The sequence below is a fragment of the Schistocerca piceifrons genome, chromosome 1 (genome assembly GCF_021461385.2).
Source record: "Schistocerca piceifrons isolate TAMUIC-IGC-003096 chromosome 1, iqSchPice1.1, whole genome shotgun sequence".
NCBI classification, from domain to species: Eukaryota; Metazoa; Arthropoda; class Insecta; order Orthoptera; family Acrididae; genus Schistocerca; species Schistocerca piceifrons.
Genome location: NC_060138.1, coordinates 987,413,801 through 987,433,609, shown reverse-complemented (window position 1 = coordinate 987,433,609; position 19,809 = coordinate 987,413,801). Strand labels below are relative to the sequence as shown.

The following is a 19,809-nucleotide window of genomic DNA, read 5'->3' as shown; positions in this document are numbered from 1 at the left end:
CCTAATATAATTTACATTAGTGACTTGCCCCTCTATATTCATGAAGATACAAAGCTAGTTCTTTTTGCGGATGATACAAGTATAGTAATCACACCCAACAGACAAGAATCAGCTGAGGAATTTCTAAATAATGTCTTTCAGAAAATTATTACGTGGTTCTCTGCAAATGGACTCTCACTAAATTTTGACAAAACACATTTTATTCAATTCTGTACAGGGTCATTCCATGTCAAACCAATTGTTCTACATGATTTGAACCATGACCTCTCAGATCCGCATTCCCCCCCCCCCCCCCCCCCCCCCAGGTAATGTACCCACTAACACTAGTTTAAATTTGAAATTTCAGATTTTTCTGACCTTTGGTTTTTGAGTTTCAAGGGTTTAAAAATAAAAAATAAACCGTTTTTGATCAATCGATGATTGTTTTAAAATGCTGTAGCTCAAAAGCTATACAACCTAGAGAGCTCAAACTTGCACCATTGTTTTCCTCTATAAATTCCCTTCAATTTGATATGTAACATGACTATGCTACCTAAATCTGAAAATTTTAAACTGTTCCAAAAAAAACATTTTTTGAAATTTCGAAAATACATACCCTTGGACTTTTTTTATAAAAATTGTATGTGCTGTCCAGTCTGACTGACTACATGCATGCAAAATTTCAAGATGGGATCTCAATGGGTTCTTGTATATAATAATATTTTACTACTGCAATACACACTAGTGAGGTATCCCAAACTGAGGCATCAAGGTTCAGACTGTTAGTTGATTTGAGATGGAATGACCTTACAGTAAATAGCATAACGCCATTGATAAATATAGGCTATGAACAGCAGTCTGTTGCTAAGGCAGAATATTCAAAATTTCTGGGTGTGTGCATTGATGAGTAATTGAATTGGCAGAAACATCAATGATCTGCTGAAACGGTTAAGTTCAGCTACTTATGCTATTAGGGTTATTGCACATTATGGTGTAAAACATATCACTAAATTAGCCTACTATGCCTATTTTCATTCACTTGTTCATATGGCATCATATTTTGGGGCAATTCGTCATTAAGAGAGAAAGTATTCATTGCACAAAAGCATCTAACGAGAATAATAGCTGGAGCCCACCCAAGATCACCTTGCAGACATTTATTTAAGGAACTTGGGCTATCCACGATACCTTTGCAATACATATATTCACTTATGGAATTTGTTACTAATAACCCATCCCAATTCAAAAATAAGTGCATAGATACAACACTAGAAGAAAGGACGATCTTCACTATTCTGTATTAACTGTCACTCTAACACAGAATGGGGTGAATTATGCTGCCACAAAAATCTTTGATCATTTGCCAGACAGCTTTAAAAGTCTGACAGATAGCTAACCAACATTTAAACACAAATTAAAAGAATTTCTGAATGACAACTCATTCTACTCAATAGATAAATTTTAAGATATGAAGTAGTAACCATGAAAAAATTAAAAATAATATATTAATTGCTCATTTTGTGTAAAGAAAACTTATGTTAAAGTGACACATTCCACATCTTTACGAAATGCCTTATTCATCATCTACGAAAAAGGTATTAATGAAGGTATGTATTTATGTATGTTCAGATCTTGCTTTTCTTTATTTAGTTTTCTTTGGGGTTAACTATTCTGGATTTATTACTTTGTAGATGGATTGTAACTGAAATACTGCATTCCATCACCTCTCACTGGGTGTCAGAAAAATGTGATCAAACCCTACCATCTATGAAAGTGAGTTCATTTGCGATTCATCTGTTATACAGAATGAGAAACTGTGACACTAATTTCATGCACATTTTTTGTTTTCCAAGTACATCTAAAAATGGACTGACCAACAGTTTTGATGATAAGTAGTTCTTCCGCTATCAATCGACATGTTAAGCATTCCCTCCCAGAATATTCATATGATTTCGCATTATCTGCACTTGAAAGGACAACCACCCTGCAGGTCATCGACTAATAACTGCTACCCTTGAAAGAAATCTCTAGTACTGCCCATATAAGTCAAGTGCAAGAACCAGTCTGCATGAACTTTTCATTATTAAACATTCCCAAAGCAGTCTTTCAGCTTTCAGAAAAACTTTACTAACACACAACACGGCTTCATTAATCAACAGTGATGGATGATACACAATGAAGTACAACAACAACAAATTCCCCTTAGTCTTCAAGGGTTACTTTGAACTGTAGCAAAAAATAACTTGCTCGACAATTTACCAAGGATTTAGTGCCCACAAAGAAATAACAACACTCTGGCTAACATATAAAATATGGTAATGCCATAAACAAATACTAGTATACTCACTGTAAAACACGATGGCATTATCAATCTAATGCATTTAAATTTCAGTTCCATAAAATTATTTGATTTGGCATGTTACATCCTCATTTTTTAGCATGATGATAATCCACTGCACTGGCTATCATAACTTGTGTCAGGATATGCTTTTAATTTGCCTATTTCATCCACGCACAGTGTTGGCTGTGCATCCATTTTCCAAGTGTACAGTATAACCAGTTAAAAGGATATTTTTGGGTCTGAGTTCACTACTGTTGGTAGGCCTAAACCACTGTTAAAATACAGTTTGGTGGAAGAACTTTACAATAAACAACATGACATCAAGCATTTCGTGGATAGCTGTCAGATAACATGACCTACCACGTATAATATCGGTTAAAAACACATGTATAGTCACAGTCTTCATAATCCCTAGTTGTTTGTACTCATATCTGCAATATATGCATCTTCTAATCCTTTCATGAGAATTTAAACAGCACTGACATCTGATTGAAACTGCTGGCTTCATCCACTAGTACATACACACAACAGTAAACCATGTGAAATGAAGTGCATTCCAAAAGTGAGTCAACCATATGTAGGCTAATTAAACAAGGCATATTCAGTGTGAAATGCATACACATCAAACAGTAAACACAGAAACAAAATGCTTGGGGGTTTAACCACGACACCATTTCTGAGTCTTCGATTTTGAAGGATGACACCACTGACATGACAGCAACTGTTTCTTGCAAAATAGTTATTTCTGGCCCAGTTTATTGAAACCAAACAGACAAAAAACATATATCAAGCTATTACATAAGGAAAGACACATACTGCTGAAGAGCTGTGCTTTAAGCTTTACAAAACCCTATTAGGCATCACTTATGCTATTTAATATTACGTGAACTGGCACAAATCAAAATTCCTGCATAACAAGAACAGCTTCTGTGAGAGCTTAATACATGGAAACATAAAAACAAATCACATTACGAGAAAATCATTTTTATCTACAGATTAATTTTGCAGACTAGTACTCACCAAATATAGACTTGAATAAAATGGAAATGCCCCTTGTAGTATTATAAAGCCGAAATCTACAGAAGCTGTGGTGCAAGAACTAGTGTAACAATGTGTGTACTCTCTACACGTTTGTTCAATAACAACTGGCTTGCTGAACAGTGCCATTACAAGGAACGTAATGCTTTCTTGCCGTTAGCAGCAGCGAAGAAGTTATGAGCAACTTTTCTAATCGAAGAACCATAAACCGCAACGTTCAGAACAACGTCTGTGTAGGCACATGTAAATAGATAAGCACTACTAAACACAATGACCCATTTTATGTTGATTTACTTCCCGTACTTCGTTACGGTGCAGTTCCTTCCATCTTCTCGATTCCTGTACATTGTGCGTTTCAACTCAATTCTGCGACATACTTAAATAGTGTCACAGGTTTCCTTTTATTAAACGGTGGAGGGAAATCTGGGCTGTTACGCGGTATGTTTACATAAGCATCCTGTCCAAACTTGGGCACAACAGTGCTGCAATATGCATTGTTTCTTAAATCCAAACTGTCGTCTTAATTACTTGTGCTCACAGGTTGCAGTTTAGAAATGACAATGAAAACTAACTTGGCATGTGTCTTATAACTTGTACAAAGGTTCAGGTTATACTGACACAAATGTCACTCTGCGCCTCACAACTTACCATATACACAGTTACGTAAATTCGGAAGGACTCCTGGAAAGTTGTACATCCCGAACTAGTTGCAGCGTCGCTGCAAGATTTTGTCCACGGGTGCACATACTCCAAGCAAGTGTGAGGCACTGTTTGAAATTTACTGAATGCAACCATCGCTCACGACTACGTTATGATAGTCATTTGTGACTCCTTCTCACGACTAGCCTATAGTTGCCAGTCACTGAACTGTCATCACAACATGTACCTTGTTACAACAGTCACTGAGATAACAATATGCATACATAAACAGGGACGTTGTTACCGTTGCCAACGTAACAGCGTCATAGTCAGCACGACTGCCTACTGTTTACACTCTGATAAACCCATAATTCAAAATTGCGAACTCCTTCGTGTTCCTATAGAATAAAAACAACACGTATCGCTAAACCGAATACTTCGAATGCAATTCTCAATACGCCGTGTCTGCAAACTTTTTTTTCCCTAAAATACTTTCAACCAAGTAATGCTTTGAAAAACGTGACGTGAGCGAAGCTAAAACGAAATTCTTTTTATGTCACTTTAATATCTGGAAAAAACATAACGATTCTCGAACAAAACTATTTATGTATACCACATCCAAATAGTACGGTAGCATCGGTATCAAGTGAAGCCGAATCCACGAAAGCAAATAAATTACTTCCGTTTCAAGTTACTATGTTTCGGTATTAATCTAGGGTGGCTGTGTTAAGTCAGTGCTTGATTTGTGACGGTACTCCGCCGTTACTGCTGACGAAAAAAACGCATTAAAATAATCTTTTTAAAGATTTATATATTTAAAAAAATGTACCCTCGCAGTAGTTCGCACTACCAGAATCTCTTTCCTTAACAATTCAACCACGGGCAATAGTTAACTTGTAATGGCTATGTGCTCTGAAAGCGTTTCTTGCAAAAAGCACAGCAAATACATTCATAGGAAAAGGAAAGAAAAGTAGGGTGTAGTGTCCTGTCGACGGCGAGGTCCTTCAAGTGCATAACCATTACAGAACCGTAAACGCATGCACAGAGCCTTCTAATGCACAGCTCGCATTAGGTTGAGAGTTAAAGCTCACGGTTCGACCCCTCACGCAGAGATGACACAGCACAACCGACTCGCGAGTAGATATGTGACAACAGCGCTCCGGTATCGCTCGCTAAGTAGAACTCTATGGAACCTCTTAGAGATACCACAGACTAACATAATACTCTCAGCTCCCAACCGGATTATTCCTAGAAACATAGCCTAGAAAATTTGGACTATGTACCAAACGAAGCAGCTGACTGACTTATATGAGCCAAAATAATGAGGTATCTCAAGAAATGAAAAAATGTAAAGTCTTAAAAGGGGAAGTGGAGCACAAGACAGTTACCACAGTAACTGGCCGTATTTCACTGTACTTGAATTCATTATTTCCCGATTATTTGCATGTACAACACAAAGTAATTTAGTTAGTTTACTATTATACATTGTGCTTTCATGTTCAGCTCACGATATGCCTATACCGACATGTCAGTTCACCTTCAGTAATCATGAAATGGTTCTTAAATTGGTCTGTCAAATCTTTCTGCGAATCTGCAGTTTTATTTTTTCCGTTATTCTAGTGGAAATATGGAATTTTCTGGGCGATCTTTTGTACGCCACAATCCAGATACAATATCTCAGTGACCTCATAATCACAAACCAGTCACTCCAGTACACTGTCTCATCTTACCCCAGTACAAAACTATGAAACATATTTATTGGCAACAGCATGACCTACAATGGGTACGAGTTCCAGAGCATAGGAGTCTGGTTTCTGTCTTCATTCTTCGCTCGTCTCTTTTCTTATCCCGTAAATGGTGTCAATTTCTACAGTGACAGCGAGTTGCTGTTTGTCCTACGAACTCACATAGATAACTCTTCACTGGCGATAGTGGGAGCTACCAGTGGCGGCTGCTGTATAAGAGCACACGAACACCCTCAATTTCGAAATCTCGCAGATTTACTGGTTATTTTTCTTTGAATGCTGTTAAACGTAACATACATGCTGAAATCTGAAAGATGCAGCACTTAATCTACAGCGCTACTGCTCCTCCAGACTCCGGAAGCTTGGCATCAGGGTCGCACGCACACCTTCAGTTGTGCATGTTTTAAGGGGCTTTGCGTGTGCGCAACTCGCGTGACGTAATTGCCTTATGGGACAAATATATGTTGTTATTGTTGTTGTTGTGGTCTTCAGTGCTGAGACTGGTTTGATGCAGCTCTCCATGCTACTCTATCCTGTGCTAGCTTCTTCATCTCCCAGTACCCACTGCAACCTACATCCTTCTGAATCTGTTTAGTGTATTCATCTCTTGGTCTCCCTCTACAATTTTTACCCTGCCCTCCAATGCTAAATTTGTGATCACCTGATGCCTCAGAACATGTCCTACCAACCGGTCCCTTCTTCTTGTCAAGTTGTGCCACAAACTCCTCCCCAATTCTATTCAATACCTCCTCATTAGTTATATGATCTACCCATCTAGTCTTCAGCATTCTTCTGTAGCACCACATTTCGAAAGCTTCTATTCTCTTCTTGTCCAAACTATTTATCGTCCATTTTTCACTTCCATACATGGCTACACTCCATACAAATACTTTCAGAAACGACTTCCTGATACTTAAATCTATACCCAATTTAAACAAATTTCTCTTCTTCAGAAACGCTTTCCTTGCCATTGCCAGTCTACATTTCATATCCTCTCTACTTCGACCATCATCAGTTATTTTGCTACCCAAATAGCAAAACTCCTTTACTACTTTAAGTGTCTCATTTCCTAATCTAATTCCCTCAGCATCACCCGACTTAATTCGACTACATTCCATTATCCTCGTTTTGCTTTTGTTGATGTTCATCTTATATCCTCCTTTCAAGACACTGTCCATTCCGTTCAGCTGCTCTTCCAGCTCCTTTGCTGTCTCTGACAGAATTACAATGTCATCGGCGAACCTTAAAGTTTTTATTTTTTCTCCATAGATTTTAATTCCAACCCCGGATTTTTCTTTTGTTTCCTTTACTGCTTGCTCAATATACAGATTGAATAACGTCGGGGAGAGGCTACAACCCTGTCTTACTCCCTTCCCAACCACTGATTCCCTTTCATGTCCCTCTACTCTTATAACTGCAATCTGGTTTCTGTACAAATTGTAAATAGCCTTTCGTTCCCTGTATTTTACCCCTGCCACCTTTAGAATTTGGAAGAGAGTTTTCCAGTCAACATTGTCAAAAGCTTTCTCTAAGTCTATAAATGCTAGAAACGTAGGTTTGCCTTTCCTTAATCTTTCTTCTAAGATAAGTCGTAAGGTCAGTATTGCCTCATGTGTTCCAATATTTCTACGGAATCCAAACTGATCTTCCCCGAGGTCGGCTCCTACCGGTTTTTCCATTCGTCTGTAAAGAATTCACGTTAGTATTTTGCAGCTGTGACTTATTAAACTGATAGTTCGGTAATTTTCACATCTGTCAACACTGCTTTCTTTGGGATTGGAATTATTATATTCTTCTTGAAGTTTGAGGGTACTTCTCCTGTCTCATACATCTTGCTCACCAGATGGTAGAGTTTTGTCAGGACTGGCTCTCCCAAGGCCGTCAGTAGTTCTAATGGAATGTTGTCTACTCCCGGAGCCTTGTTTCGGCTCAGGTCTTTCAGTGCTGTGTCAAACTCTTCACGCAGTATCGTATCTTCCATTTCATCTTCATCTACATCATCTTCCATTTCCATAATATTGTCCTCAAGTACATTGCCCTTGTATAGGCCCTCTATATACTCCCTCCACCTTTCTGCTTTCCCTTCTTTGCTCAGAACTGGGTTTCCATCTGAGCTCTTGATATTCATACAAGTGGTTCTCCTTTCTCCAAAGGTCTCTTTAATTTTCCTGTAGGCAGTATCTATTTTACCTCTAGTGAGATAACCCTCTACATCCTTACATTTGTCCTCTAGCCATCCCTGCTTAGCCATTTTGCACTTCCTGCCGATCTCGTTTTTGAGACGTTGGTGACCTCACGCCACGTCGTGCACCGATAGAAAGTCGTGATGCATCGTTTTCGACACTCGTGGCCAATGAATAGTGGTGATTGCTTTTTAGAACGGTATGTGGAACCGCCCCCAGAAGGGTGGTATAAAAATCTTTTTCCTTCGGCGGGCGTGTTGCGGGAGATCCGAGACGACATATAGGCCTAGCTCTATTCAAGAATGAATGTCGGTACATGGAACAGCTTTGTCGTGACTTATGCAACCTACACTGGAAGTACGGCATCAGAACCCCCAGCAGACGTTCTGTGAAGAAGGAATATTGTTTGGTCCGTCATTTCCAAATATTTATCATACTGATGGCAGCTGCCTGTGCCTGGATGTTAACCATTCCCAGCTCTCCATCATGCAGGAGGAGCGTGAGAGTGTCGTAACTTATTTTAAATACAAATGCTGTGGATAGGAAATAACTGAAGCTAGTTGAGGAGGAACCTATACAAGTGACTGAGTTTTGACACCACGTAGAGATTCAGGTATGCCACATGTTGCAGCTGGTTCAAGTCGTGGATGAGGTTCTAATGCACTGTCACAAGTACGTGACAGTTGATAGTTTGCCGTGGCCGTTTTGCTCACATGCTTTGTAAAAGTGACTCCGAACATCTCGATTCTGTAACTGGCAGAAGCTGGACGACAGCACCCAGTCGGATACCAAATCTGATAACCAATGCCACCAAGTTGTTGAAGCTCAGAAGATTGCCTATGGCCTGTCTGTATCCTCGATACAGTTTAGTGTGCTGCGGGATTCATTGGTGGAACAAACCGGCAGTAACAGGTCGTCAGCGTACACCATATAACAGAAGGTCATATCCTACATGGTGATGCCAGATAGCCTGCAGTCGAGACCCCCAAGGAGTGACTCGAGAATGATTGCATAAAGGTAGGCAGAAAGGGGGATATCTTTTCGTAGAGACCTCTTAATGGATAATGGGTCCACCATCTGTCTGTTGACATGGACCTGAGAGCTGGCTGCTGCCTAAAGGCGCCACAGGGTCTCGATGGGGCATGTGAGAAATCCCAAGTGGTCCATCACCTATAGTAGGAAGTTAAGGTGCACTCTATCGAAATCTCAGTCGAAATCGATGGAGATGAATGCTGCCCTCAGGCTGCACGTCAAGGTGATTGCTATTAAGTACTTGTAGTTGCTGCCAGCCTTTTGCATATTGGCACCCCCCTTCCCCGCACTGCGACGTCAGTTCAGGGGCAATGATCGCCAGCAACGTCGTCTTAACTTGACCTGCCATAAGTCTGGCTAAGGTCGTCTAGTCAGCATTCAACACTGTAAGTGGCCATTAGCCGTTGACCAGTCACTCTCCCGCTGTCTTGTATACCGGTATAAGAAGTCTTTCTACTAAAGTAGGCGATACAATGCAGTATGGGCAGTGGCGGATACATATGGGGGGCGCGCGGGACGCCCTCGCACCCCCGCCCCCTCCCCTCCCCTCTTGAGGGGCCTCCGGCATTGGCACCCGCGCCGCCCGCGCCAGTCATCCCGCGCGCTATTCGTTTGTTTCTTTCGTCAGCTGACTCGACTGAATCAAGTTATCGAGTAGTTGTACTTTCCTATATAGCACGCGCGTCCGCGTCATCGTATTTTATACGTTTCTGTTTGGAACATAGATAGCTAACACATATCTTCGAGAGAAGTCGCGGCCATTCTAGTGATGACGATACGTTATTCTGTCTGGCATTTGTTCGGGAAAAGTCGCGAATATTCTACTGTTTTATTGTACCGAGAACCTTCGATATGTAGCGTTATAAACAGGGACTATTCCTACTTTGCACACGCCGTACAAACTATTTGCTTGTCTACCTGCATCTATTGCTGCAATAGAAAGAAGTTTTTTTCAATATTGCGGCGTACAAAGACATGGCTGAGGTCGACAATGGAGGAGGATCGACTTAATGGTTTAGCTCTATTGAACACTCACCCTGACATTGACTGTCCTGTTGACGATGTAATTTGCCAGGAAGAATAGGTGCATAGAATTCATACGGTAAAAATAAAGGTAGCTCAAGATATCTTTAGCGCTCCCTCCTTGAGATTTTTCCGTATCCAACCAGCAGGGAACCAAGAAGTCACGGCTGGTCTGGTAAAACTCGATTGGTAATCCGTGAAAACCTGGAGACTTATTGACCACACCCTTGTCCAAGGCATCCCCCACCCCTAGAGGCGAGGCTTCCTCCGTTAATGCCATCACTGTTGCTGTGTCAAGATTGTGCGTCACTTGCTGTAGCTCTTCCTCCACGCCACGTCATATACAGTTCTTTCCTGGAAAGATTAAAAGTATCCCCCATTGCTTTCACTCTGGTTGCTGTGGTCGTACAGGGGCGACTATCTCACATTTTAAGGCGTGTGATTAACCGTCAACGATATCAGCACATGTTCACCTGAGTGTGGTGCATGGTGGGTGCCTCTGCAGCTGTTTGATCATGTCGTCGCGAGAGAATTATGGCCCTTTCTAATCGGCGCTTCATCAGTGATGAGTCAGTGTCGTTGTTGTTGTCAGTCTGGCGACAGGGTAGGGGGCCGAGGTCGGTGAGCGCCACGTAGTAAGTCCACGTTGCCATGTCTTTGCAAACTGCATAACTGCCTTGCGGATTGCTAGTTTGGTGCAGAGGAGCCAGCACGCCAAAGTCGAGAGGTACCGGGAGTGATGTTGTTCACAGCTGGCCCACATTGTGCCAGCTGCTGACAGAAGTCCGGGCCCTGGAAGATGGTTAAGTTCATCTTCCAAAAGCTGTTATGTTGCCAGAGTTGTTGGGGGTGGAGATACATCATGCAGGTATAGGTGCTGTGATTGGAGAAGGCGAGAGTCCATCGTTCGGCGGACACCACTCCTTGAAAGCCGCTGCCCAGTATCGGCGAATGAATACGATATTGCAGTGCCTGTCTTGTTAAGATGAACGATGCAATGCATGCGACGACAGCCGTTATAAAATGCATGAAACGTATTTGCAGTTGCGAACACTAACAACCATCAACTACACTGTGTGATCAAAAGTATCCGGACATCTGGCTGAAAATGACTTAACAAGTTCGTGGCGCCGTCCATCGATACGGCTGGAATTTAATATGGTGGTGGACCACCCTTAGCCTTGATGACTGCTTCCACTCTCGCAGGCATACGTTCAATCAGGTGCTGGAAGGTTTCTTGAGGAATGGCAGCCAATTCTTCACGGAGTGCTGCACTGAGGAGAGGTATTGATGTCGGTCGGTAAGGTCTGGCATGAAGTCGGCGTTCCAAAACGTCTCAAAGGTGTTCTATAGGGTTCAGGTCAAGACTCCGTCCAGGCTAGTCCATTACAGGGATGTTATTGTCGTGTAACCAATCCGCCACAGGCCGTGCATTATGAACAGGTGCTCGATCGTGTTGAAAGATGCAGTCGGCATTCCCGAATTGCTCTTCAACAATGGGAAGCAAGAAGGTGCTTAAAACATCAATGTAGGCCTGTGGTGTGATAGCGCCATGTAAAACAACAAGGGGTGCAAGCCCCCTTCATGAAAAACACGACCACACCATAATACCACCGCCTCCGAATTGTACCGACGGCATTACGCACGCTGGCAGATGACGTTCACTGGATCCCCACATTGTGTACCATGATTCGTCACTCCACACAACGTTTTTCCACTTTTCAATCATCTAATGTCTACGATACTTACCCCAAGCGAGGAGTCGTTTGGCCTTTACCGGCGTGATGTGTGGCTTATGAGCAGCCGCTCGACCATGAAATCCAAGTTTTCTCACCTCCCGCCTAACTGTCATAGAATTTGCAATGTATCCTGATGCAGTTAGGAATTCCTGTGTGATGGTCTGGATAGATGTCTTGCCTATCACACATTACGACCCTTTTCAACTGTCGGCGGTCTCTGTCAGTTAACAGACAAGGTCGGCGTGTACGCTTTTGTGCTGTACGTATCCCTTCACGTTTCCACTTCACTATCACATCGGATACAATTGACCTAGAGAGTTTAGGAGTGTGGAAATCTCGCGTACAGACGTATGACACAAGTGACACCCAATCACCTGACCACGTTCGAATCCGTGAGTTCCGCAGGGCGCGCCATTCAGTTCTCGCACGATGTCTAATGACTACTGAGATCGCTGATATGGAGTACCTGCCAGTAGGTGGCAGCACAATGCACCCACTGTGAAAAACGTATGTTTTTGGGGGTGTCATGATACTTTTGATCACATAGTGTATATTATGAGGGAATGACGACAATGAAAATTTGTGCTGGAGCGCAACTCGAATCCGGGTTTCCTGTTTTACATGAGCAGTGGCCTTGACCACTTTGGTAATCTGTACACGACTAACGATCAGATCCAAACTTCCATATGTCGTCGTTCATGTGTCACAACATGCACTCATACACACATTATATAAGTCCCATAGAGGGGAGGACATTTTAATTGAAGGTGTGTGCCTGGTATCGGCAGATAAATACGATATTGCAATGCCTGTGTTGTTAAGAAGAATGATACGTGAATGTTCCTCTGGACATGCACACATGTCCGAAGAACAAGCACTGTGACGACCACAGCATTTATGAAATAAATGAAATGTACTCGCAGTTGCAAATACGAACTGTGTAAGGGAATGACGAAAATGAAAATTTGGGACTTGAACCCCAGTTTCCGCTTTACATAAAATGAAATGGTCATATGGCATTTATTGGCCGGTATATCCCCTTCGGGGGTCGGCCGCCGTATTGCAAGATTTTTTAGTAGACGCCACTTCGGCGACTTGCGTGTCAATGAGAATGAAAATTATGATGAAGGACACACAACACCCAGTCCCCTGCCGGGAATCGAACCCGGGCCCCCTTGCGTGGTACGCGGTAAAATCGCTTAAGGTGACCATTCCACTTTACATGAATGGTCGCATTAAGTGATTTGGTTATTCATGCCTGACTCACGGCCAGACCCTGCCTTCCATATGTCATTGTTTCTGCGTCACAACCTCTACTTATACACATATTACGCAATTCCTGTACAGGGGAGGACATTTGAATTAAAGTCGTTGGGGAATTACGTCATGTGTGAACAAGTACAGTCTGAGACTCAGAAACGACTACACCCGGAAGTCTGGATCTGGCTGTGAGTCATCCATCGATAGCCAAAGCGGTTAAGGCGCCCGCGCGTGTAAAACGGGAAATCTGGGTTCGAGTCCCAGCCTGGCAAAAATTTTCATTGTCGTCATTCCCTTATACAGCGATGGTTGTTCATATCCGCAACTGCGAATACATTTCATGCATTTCATAAGGTCTATAGTCGCCGCAGCGCCTGTTCCTTTGGACATGCATGCACATCTGAAGGTATATTGTATCGTTCTTCTTAACAACACAGGCACTGCAATATCATATTCATCCGCGGATACCGGGCAGCAACTTTCAATAATAATGCCCTACCTTGTATGGGAATTACATAACGTGTCTATGAGTGAAGGTTGTGATGCAGGAACGACGACATATGGAAGTTCGAGTCTGGCCATGAGTTGTGCATAGATAGCCAAAGCGGTTAAGGCGACTGCTTGCATAAAGCAGGAAACCCAGGTTTGAGTCATGGTACAGCACAAATTTTCATTGTTGTCATTCCACAACACAGCTGATTGTTGTTCATCTCCACAACTGCAAATGCATTTCAAGTATTTCACAGACACTGTAGTCACCATATTGCCTGTTCCTTCGGCCATGCATGCTTGTTGGAAGTAACAACACATTGTTCTTCTTAATAAGGCAGGCACTGCAGTATTGAATGTATGTGATCCAGTCGGTTTACGGAATGACTGGTAAGCTGTGTGTATACAGAGCTTCTGCCTTGTACCTCTTCCCACATGTCACGCAAGTGAAGTTCGTGAAACATCATACCCACCCTGGACAAAGCGATTAATTTGGGTATTTGGTCCTTGGGATGAAGGACGCAATTAAAATCTCCAGTGAAGGTCCAGTGTTCATACTTTCTTAGTAAAAAGGGAACGTTGTCCATGGAGTAGAAACTGGCATGATCACATTGTTTGGTTGTGCCCAGCTGTGCACAAAACGTTAATGAATCGCGTATTGGGTGCTGTGATCGCTAACCCATCAAGTGGAGGGGAGATACGCGATGTTAGTGGATTCAATACCATCACGCACTAAAATCCCCACACCAGTATCAAATGGTTCAAATGGCTCTGAGCACTGTAGGACTTAACAACTGAGGTCATCAGTCCTCTAGAACTTAGAACTACTTAAACCTAACTAACCTAAGGACATCACACACATCCATGCCCGAGGCAGGATTCGAACCTGCGACCTAAGCGGTCGCACTGTTCCAGACTGAAGTGCCTAGAACCGCTCGGCCACACCGGCCGGCCACGCCGGTATCTGTTGGATCACCAGATGTCATGTGTGTTGCATAACCATAAAAGTCCAGTAGTAAGTTCGTTTGCACTTCCTGTAGGAATGCGAAGTCCACTCCTGTGGCTTGTATTGTCTCTCTCACGAGCTGGATGTTGGCAGGGAAGTTAACCATGTTGATATACATCGTGGCCAAGCGATAAGCCTGGCAATGTAGGGGTTGGGCACGATTATCCATGATGATGGAGGAGAGAAGTGGACAATGCAAGTGATGGTGACATCACACCCTGCTGACCAGGACCCTCCCAGTGTTGTTCAGAGGCAGTGGTCTGCCAGCACCTCAGTTGGTCCTGAGTCGGGATCCTGCCTGGTCTCAACGTCCTTGGCGCACAAAAGAGGTGTGGAAGTCTGTTCATGTTCCATGTGGTTGTAATGGTTGATAGGAAGGGACTGAGTGGCTTCACAACCTGCTCTGGAACCTTCCTCCCTAAGACGAGTGGCAGACGGACGTCGCCTCCCCCTTGCCACCCGCCCTGACGTCCTCTCTGCAGGGGTGGAGTCGTTGACAGTAGTGTCAGCCTCATGGTTGATGTCCTGGGAGATCAGTTCTTCTTCTTCCTCTGGCGAGTGGGAGCTGCCGTGTTTCAACAGGGTTCTGTGGCGTCACTTTCCGTGTTTCGGTGGATGCTGTTTTCGTGCATGGCTTTCTGTGTTGGATGATGACACTGACTCAGACTTTGTTAGCACAAAGATTTCAGTTGCTATAATAAATGAATCGATTGCCATCCTGCTGTTGGTGGTGTCTGCAGTGTTTAGGGGTAACAATGGCGTTGTACGGAGTACTGCCAATGGACAGGCTGATTGGTCAGCCAGGCCTTGGTCTACAGAGGGCTACGCAGGTACAGCAACACCAGTTTGTTGTGTCTGGACAGCTGGAGATGACGTGACCAGCACCATGTGATTCACTGGGAGGATCGTTTGCGTCAGTGGATGTACCACAGCTGCGCGGGATTAGCCGAGCAGTCTCAGGCGCTGCAGTCATGGACTGTGCGGCTGGTCCCGGCGGAGGCTCGAGTCCTCCCCCCGGGCATGGGTGTGTGTGTTTGCCTTTAGGATAATTTAGGTTAAGTAGCGTGTAAGCTTAGGGACTGATGACCTTAGCAGTTAAATCCAATAAGATTTCACACACATTTGAACATTTTTGATGCACCACATCCTGCGGCGGAAGTCGTGTGATTCAAAGTTTGAGGCACATAGGTGACCTTCCGTACCACATACAGAACATGTTTTATATTGGCTATCATTAGCAACTATGGCCCAGCAGCCTCCTATCTGGAGGTCTTATGGTATATGACGCCAAAGTTCAGTGCACATTGAGGATTGGATACATCTTAAATTGGGTCTATTTTTCTGCCACATGTTTCTTGTGCCATTCCATATGGATAGGGTGGCGGCACATCATCTGCTGCCGGGAGTTTGAAGAGGAGTTCAAATATGCATACGCACCTCATCCCAGTCTTGCACGATCAGTCTCGACATTGCCAATAGTTACACCTATGTGGCAGAAGCAGAGTCCTTGCTGCATCTCTTGAAGATCCTTGTTGCGTGTAGCATTGTTAATAAGTTTCCTCATAGACTGTATTACTGACGATTGACAAATGGATGCCGACAATGTCAGCAGCCAGGGTCTTTGCCCGTTTCTTTTAAAAAACCTCGATATCGAATGCTTTTCGTCTAGAAAAGTCGTTGCGAATAGTGAATTTCAATGTTGATTTTCTGTGTTGATTCATTATGATCTTGTCGCGCTGCAGGGTCACTTTAGTGTCGACCAGAGGAATAGACAAGGGAAGCGAGCTCGCTCTGCAGGCAGAAAATCACAGCACGTCTGCTCTTTTTGGCTGCTAAAGCCAGACTGCCATTCAGCTATGGATGCGCTCACATATTCTGTGTTTGAGTACAACAAACATCCTTGAGAAAGAAAAGCCTCTGTCCAGGTATCAGCACAGATTTAACAAGTATCGCTCATGCAAAACTCAGCATACACTTTTATTGCACAATATCACGAAGAACATCAAGCAGAGTCCATATTCCTAAATTTTCTAAAAGCGTTTGATACAGTGCCACATTGCAGACCGTTAAGTAAGGTCCAAACACACAGAACAGGTTGTCGGATATGCGAGTAGTTGGAATACTTTTTGAAGTAACAGAACCAAGTACGTTGTCTTGGACGGCTAATAATCGTCAGAGACAATCGTATCTTCACTAATGCCCCAGGAAAGTGGGCCTATGATAAGATCGTTCTTGTTCTTTGTACACGTAAATTATCTGTTGGGACAGGACGAGCAGTATTAGTGTATGATAAAGTCTCGTCGTGGAGCGACTGTAGAAGAATACAAGATGACTTGTAGAGAATTTCAATTTGGTGTAATGACTAGTAGCTTGGCCTAAAGGTGGAAAAATGTAAGGTAATGCAGATGAGTAGAAAAAATAATCCTGTAATGTTTGAGTACGGTATTAGCAGAATGCTGCCCAAGACAGCTATGTCGATTAAATATCTAGTCATAGTGTGGTAAAGTGGCATTAAATGGAACGAGCACATACGCTGAGGTGACAAAAGTCATAATGTGCTTCCTAACATCATCTTTTGCTGACATAATGAAGCAGCTCGACATGGCATGGACTCAACAAGTCATTACAAGTTTCCTGCATAAATATTTAACAATGCTGCCTCTCTAGTCATCCATAATTGCGAAAGTGTTGCCAGTGCAGGATTTTGTGCATCGAACTAACCTCTCGATTAAGTTCCATAAATATTCAGTGGGGTACATGTCGGGCAGTGTGGGTGGCTACATCATTCTCTCGAAATATTCAGCTCGCAAAATGCCTTGTTGACAACCTGGGTCCATGGCTTCATGGAGTCTGCGCCACACTCGAACCCTACCACCTCTTACCAACAGAAATCGGGACTCATCTGACCAGACCACAGTTTTTGAGTTGTCTAGGGTCCCAACATTATGGTCACGAGCCCAGGAGAGGCTCTGAAGACGATGTCGTGCTGTACTCGTGTCGGTCTGCTGTCATAGCCAATTAACTACAAATTCCGCCGCACTGTCCTAAAGGATATGTTCATCGTACGACCAACATTGACTTCTGCGGTTATTTAACGCAGTGTTGCTTGTCTGTTAGGATTGAAAACACTACGCAAACACCGCTGCTCTCTGTTGTTAAGTGAAGGCCGTTGGCCAATGCTTTATCTGTGGTGAGAGGTAATGCCTGAAATTTTGTATTCTCTGCACAATCTTGACACTGTGGATCTCAGAATACTGAATTACATAATGATTTCTGAAGTGGAATATCTATCTACCATTCTGCATTCAAAGTCTGTTAATTTCGGTCATACGGCCATAATCACATTGAAGTCATTTCACATGAATCACCTGAGTATAAGTGACAGCTCCACTGATGCACTGCCCTTTTATACTATGTGTACATGATACTATTGCCATCTGTATATGTGCATATCGCTTGACTATTTTGTCACCACAGTGTAAGTTATAGTGATAAGGATCCCATGGTAACAAACAAATTGTAGTGATAAGGATTGCAGAGTAATAAACTTATCCTTATTGGGTAATAAATAAGAGTAATAAAATTAGGTAATAAATTATAGCGATAATGATCTTAAATAAACACCCTTATCTGGCGACCAACAAATAGGATAACAGTACACCATTTCTAATTGGCCTAAGGTGATGGTGGAGGGGAGCAGATCATAAGTCATCATGGACCCTCATGAGACAAATGTAGATCGAGTGAAAAATGGGCTCTGCCCCTCATAGGCCCATTGCTCAATGCTTCCGAATTTCGTCCAGTTTTGCTCCACATCTTCATCCTTAGAGCTGAATATTCGATGTCGATTTCCTAGGTACCTGTAATTTGTTTCCTATCTTTCGTTAATAAAAAACGTTTTTCTCTCATTCTATAGCCAGCAAACTGAAATCTCGCCTTATACAATGGTATGTTCAGGAAATGTACTCATGACATTCTCCAAGTCTTCTCTGAAGGGATCTGCCACTACCTCTCCTGAGACATCTGGTCTATAAAAGCACCCAATTACCAAGTTTGACCCATCTTTGGTACTTTACCAGATTACCATGTTTGTCCAACCTTTGGTGCTTACCTTCACCACACATTCCGATTCTGTCATAACATTATTAGATATTATTGAGCTCTTTACACCAATAAATATGCTGCCAGCTACCACTGGAGTCTAGCCAGGCATTTGTGATGTCAGTGTAAAATATGTATAAAAGTTCAGCTGTTAAATGCAACAAATTTAAGCAAAATATATTTTTGCTGGGAACATGATTATTTGTTAGAAATAACTGAAACTGCGTCTAAAGCATTAAGGTTTCACGAATATTTTAGCTATAATGACTCATAAATTATCTGTCTGTCTGTATTTCTTACTTTAGTTCAAGCATAATAGATCAACTCTGTTCTGTAATAGTCTCTACATTGCACTGATTCAAAATAAGAAAGTGAAGTTTATGATTTTTTTAAAAAATAAATTAAATTGTTAACATTGCGTTTAGTGTTTGTATTTCTTTATTTCTATTAATGCCATTGTATTTTACTACATGTTAATACTTTTGCAGCTTTATTGGAAATATTCGAATGGCTACCACATTAAGTGTTTCAGTCACAGTGCAATACGTTTTGCATATAATATATAATTTGAAATTTTGCTTTATGGATCTTTCCCTATAAGTAAAGGTGTTGTTTATCTTTGCATGCTACTCTTCTAGCTTGTATTTAAATTCAGGAAAACTTTTATATGTCCTTATAATGGTGCAGTAGTATGACTACCAACTACCTGGCCTACTTTGACCTCCAAGCATGTGCTGAAGGTCATTACACCCATCATATGCATGAATGACTTCATCAGTGACCTTGAATGTGTGACACCATCAAGATGACAGATAGTGGGAAATTTAAAAATTTAAAATGCATGCTGAAAATGGCGAGAAATTTAAAAATGCAAGATGGCAATGGTGAGAAATTTAAAAACTGCAAGACGATGACTGTGGGAAAATTTAAAAATCCAAGATACCGATGGCAGGAAATTTAAATAGCTATGTCCCTTCTGAGCCACTTCAGAATTAAATGACCTTTAGAGGCACAAACTTCAGTGCAGGTTGTCTATACAGTATCGACAGTGTCTTTGTCGAATTCTCATGGCTCACTGCATGACAATCACACCTCCACGAAAGAAGGTGCATTTAAACAGACCATTCTGAGGCATGCTCTCTCCATGGCACGCCATTTCTGCATGGAAATGTCGTCATCAAGACATCTTCTTAAGATGCTGCACATCGAGTTCTGCCCAGATCTCATAAGACTT

The 19,809-nt window shown here is 42.4% G+C and overlaps 1 protein-coding gene across 2 annotated transcripts in view; it reads right to left on the bottom strand.

The window, feature by feature from the left end:
* Positions 1-4,300, bottom strand: part of LOC124777664 (transmembrane protein 135-like) — a 112,784-nt gene extending 108,484 nt beyond the window's left edge. Inside the window, exon 1 of one of the 2 annotated variants that reach the window (XM_047253179.1) lies at positions 4,007-4,300. In XM_047253179.1, the coding sequence (XP_047109135.1) occupies positions 4,007-4,153 (147 nt within the window). In that variant the 5' untranslated portion in view covers positions 4,154-4,300. The other variant, XM_047253251.1, reaches the window with a different exon arrangement.
* Between the last annotated feature and the right edge of the window lie 15,509 nt (positions 4,301-19,809).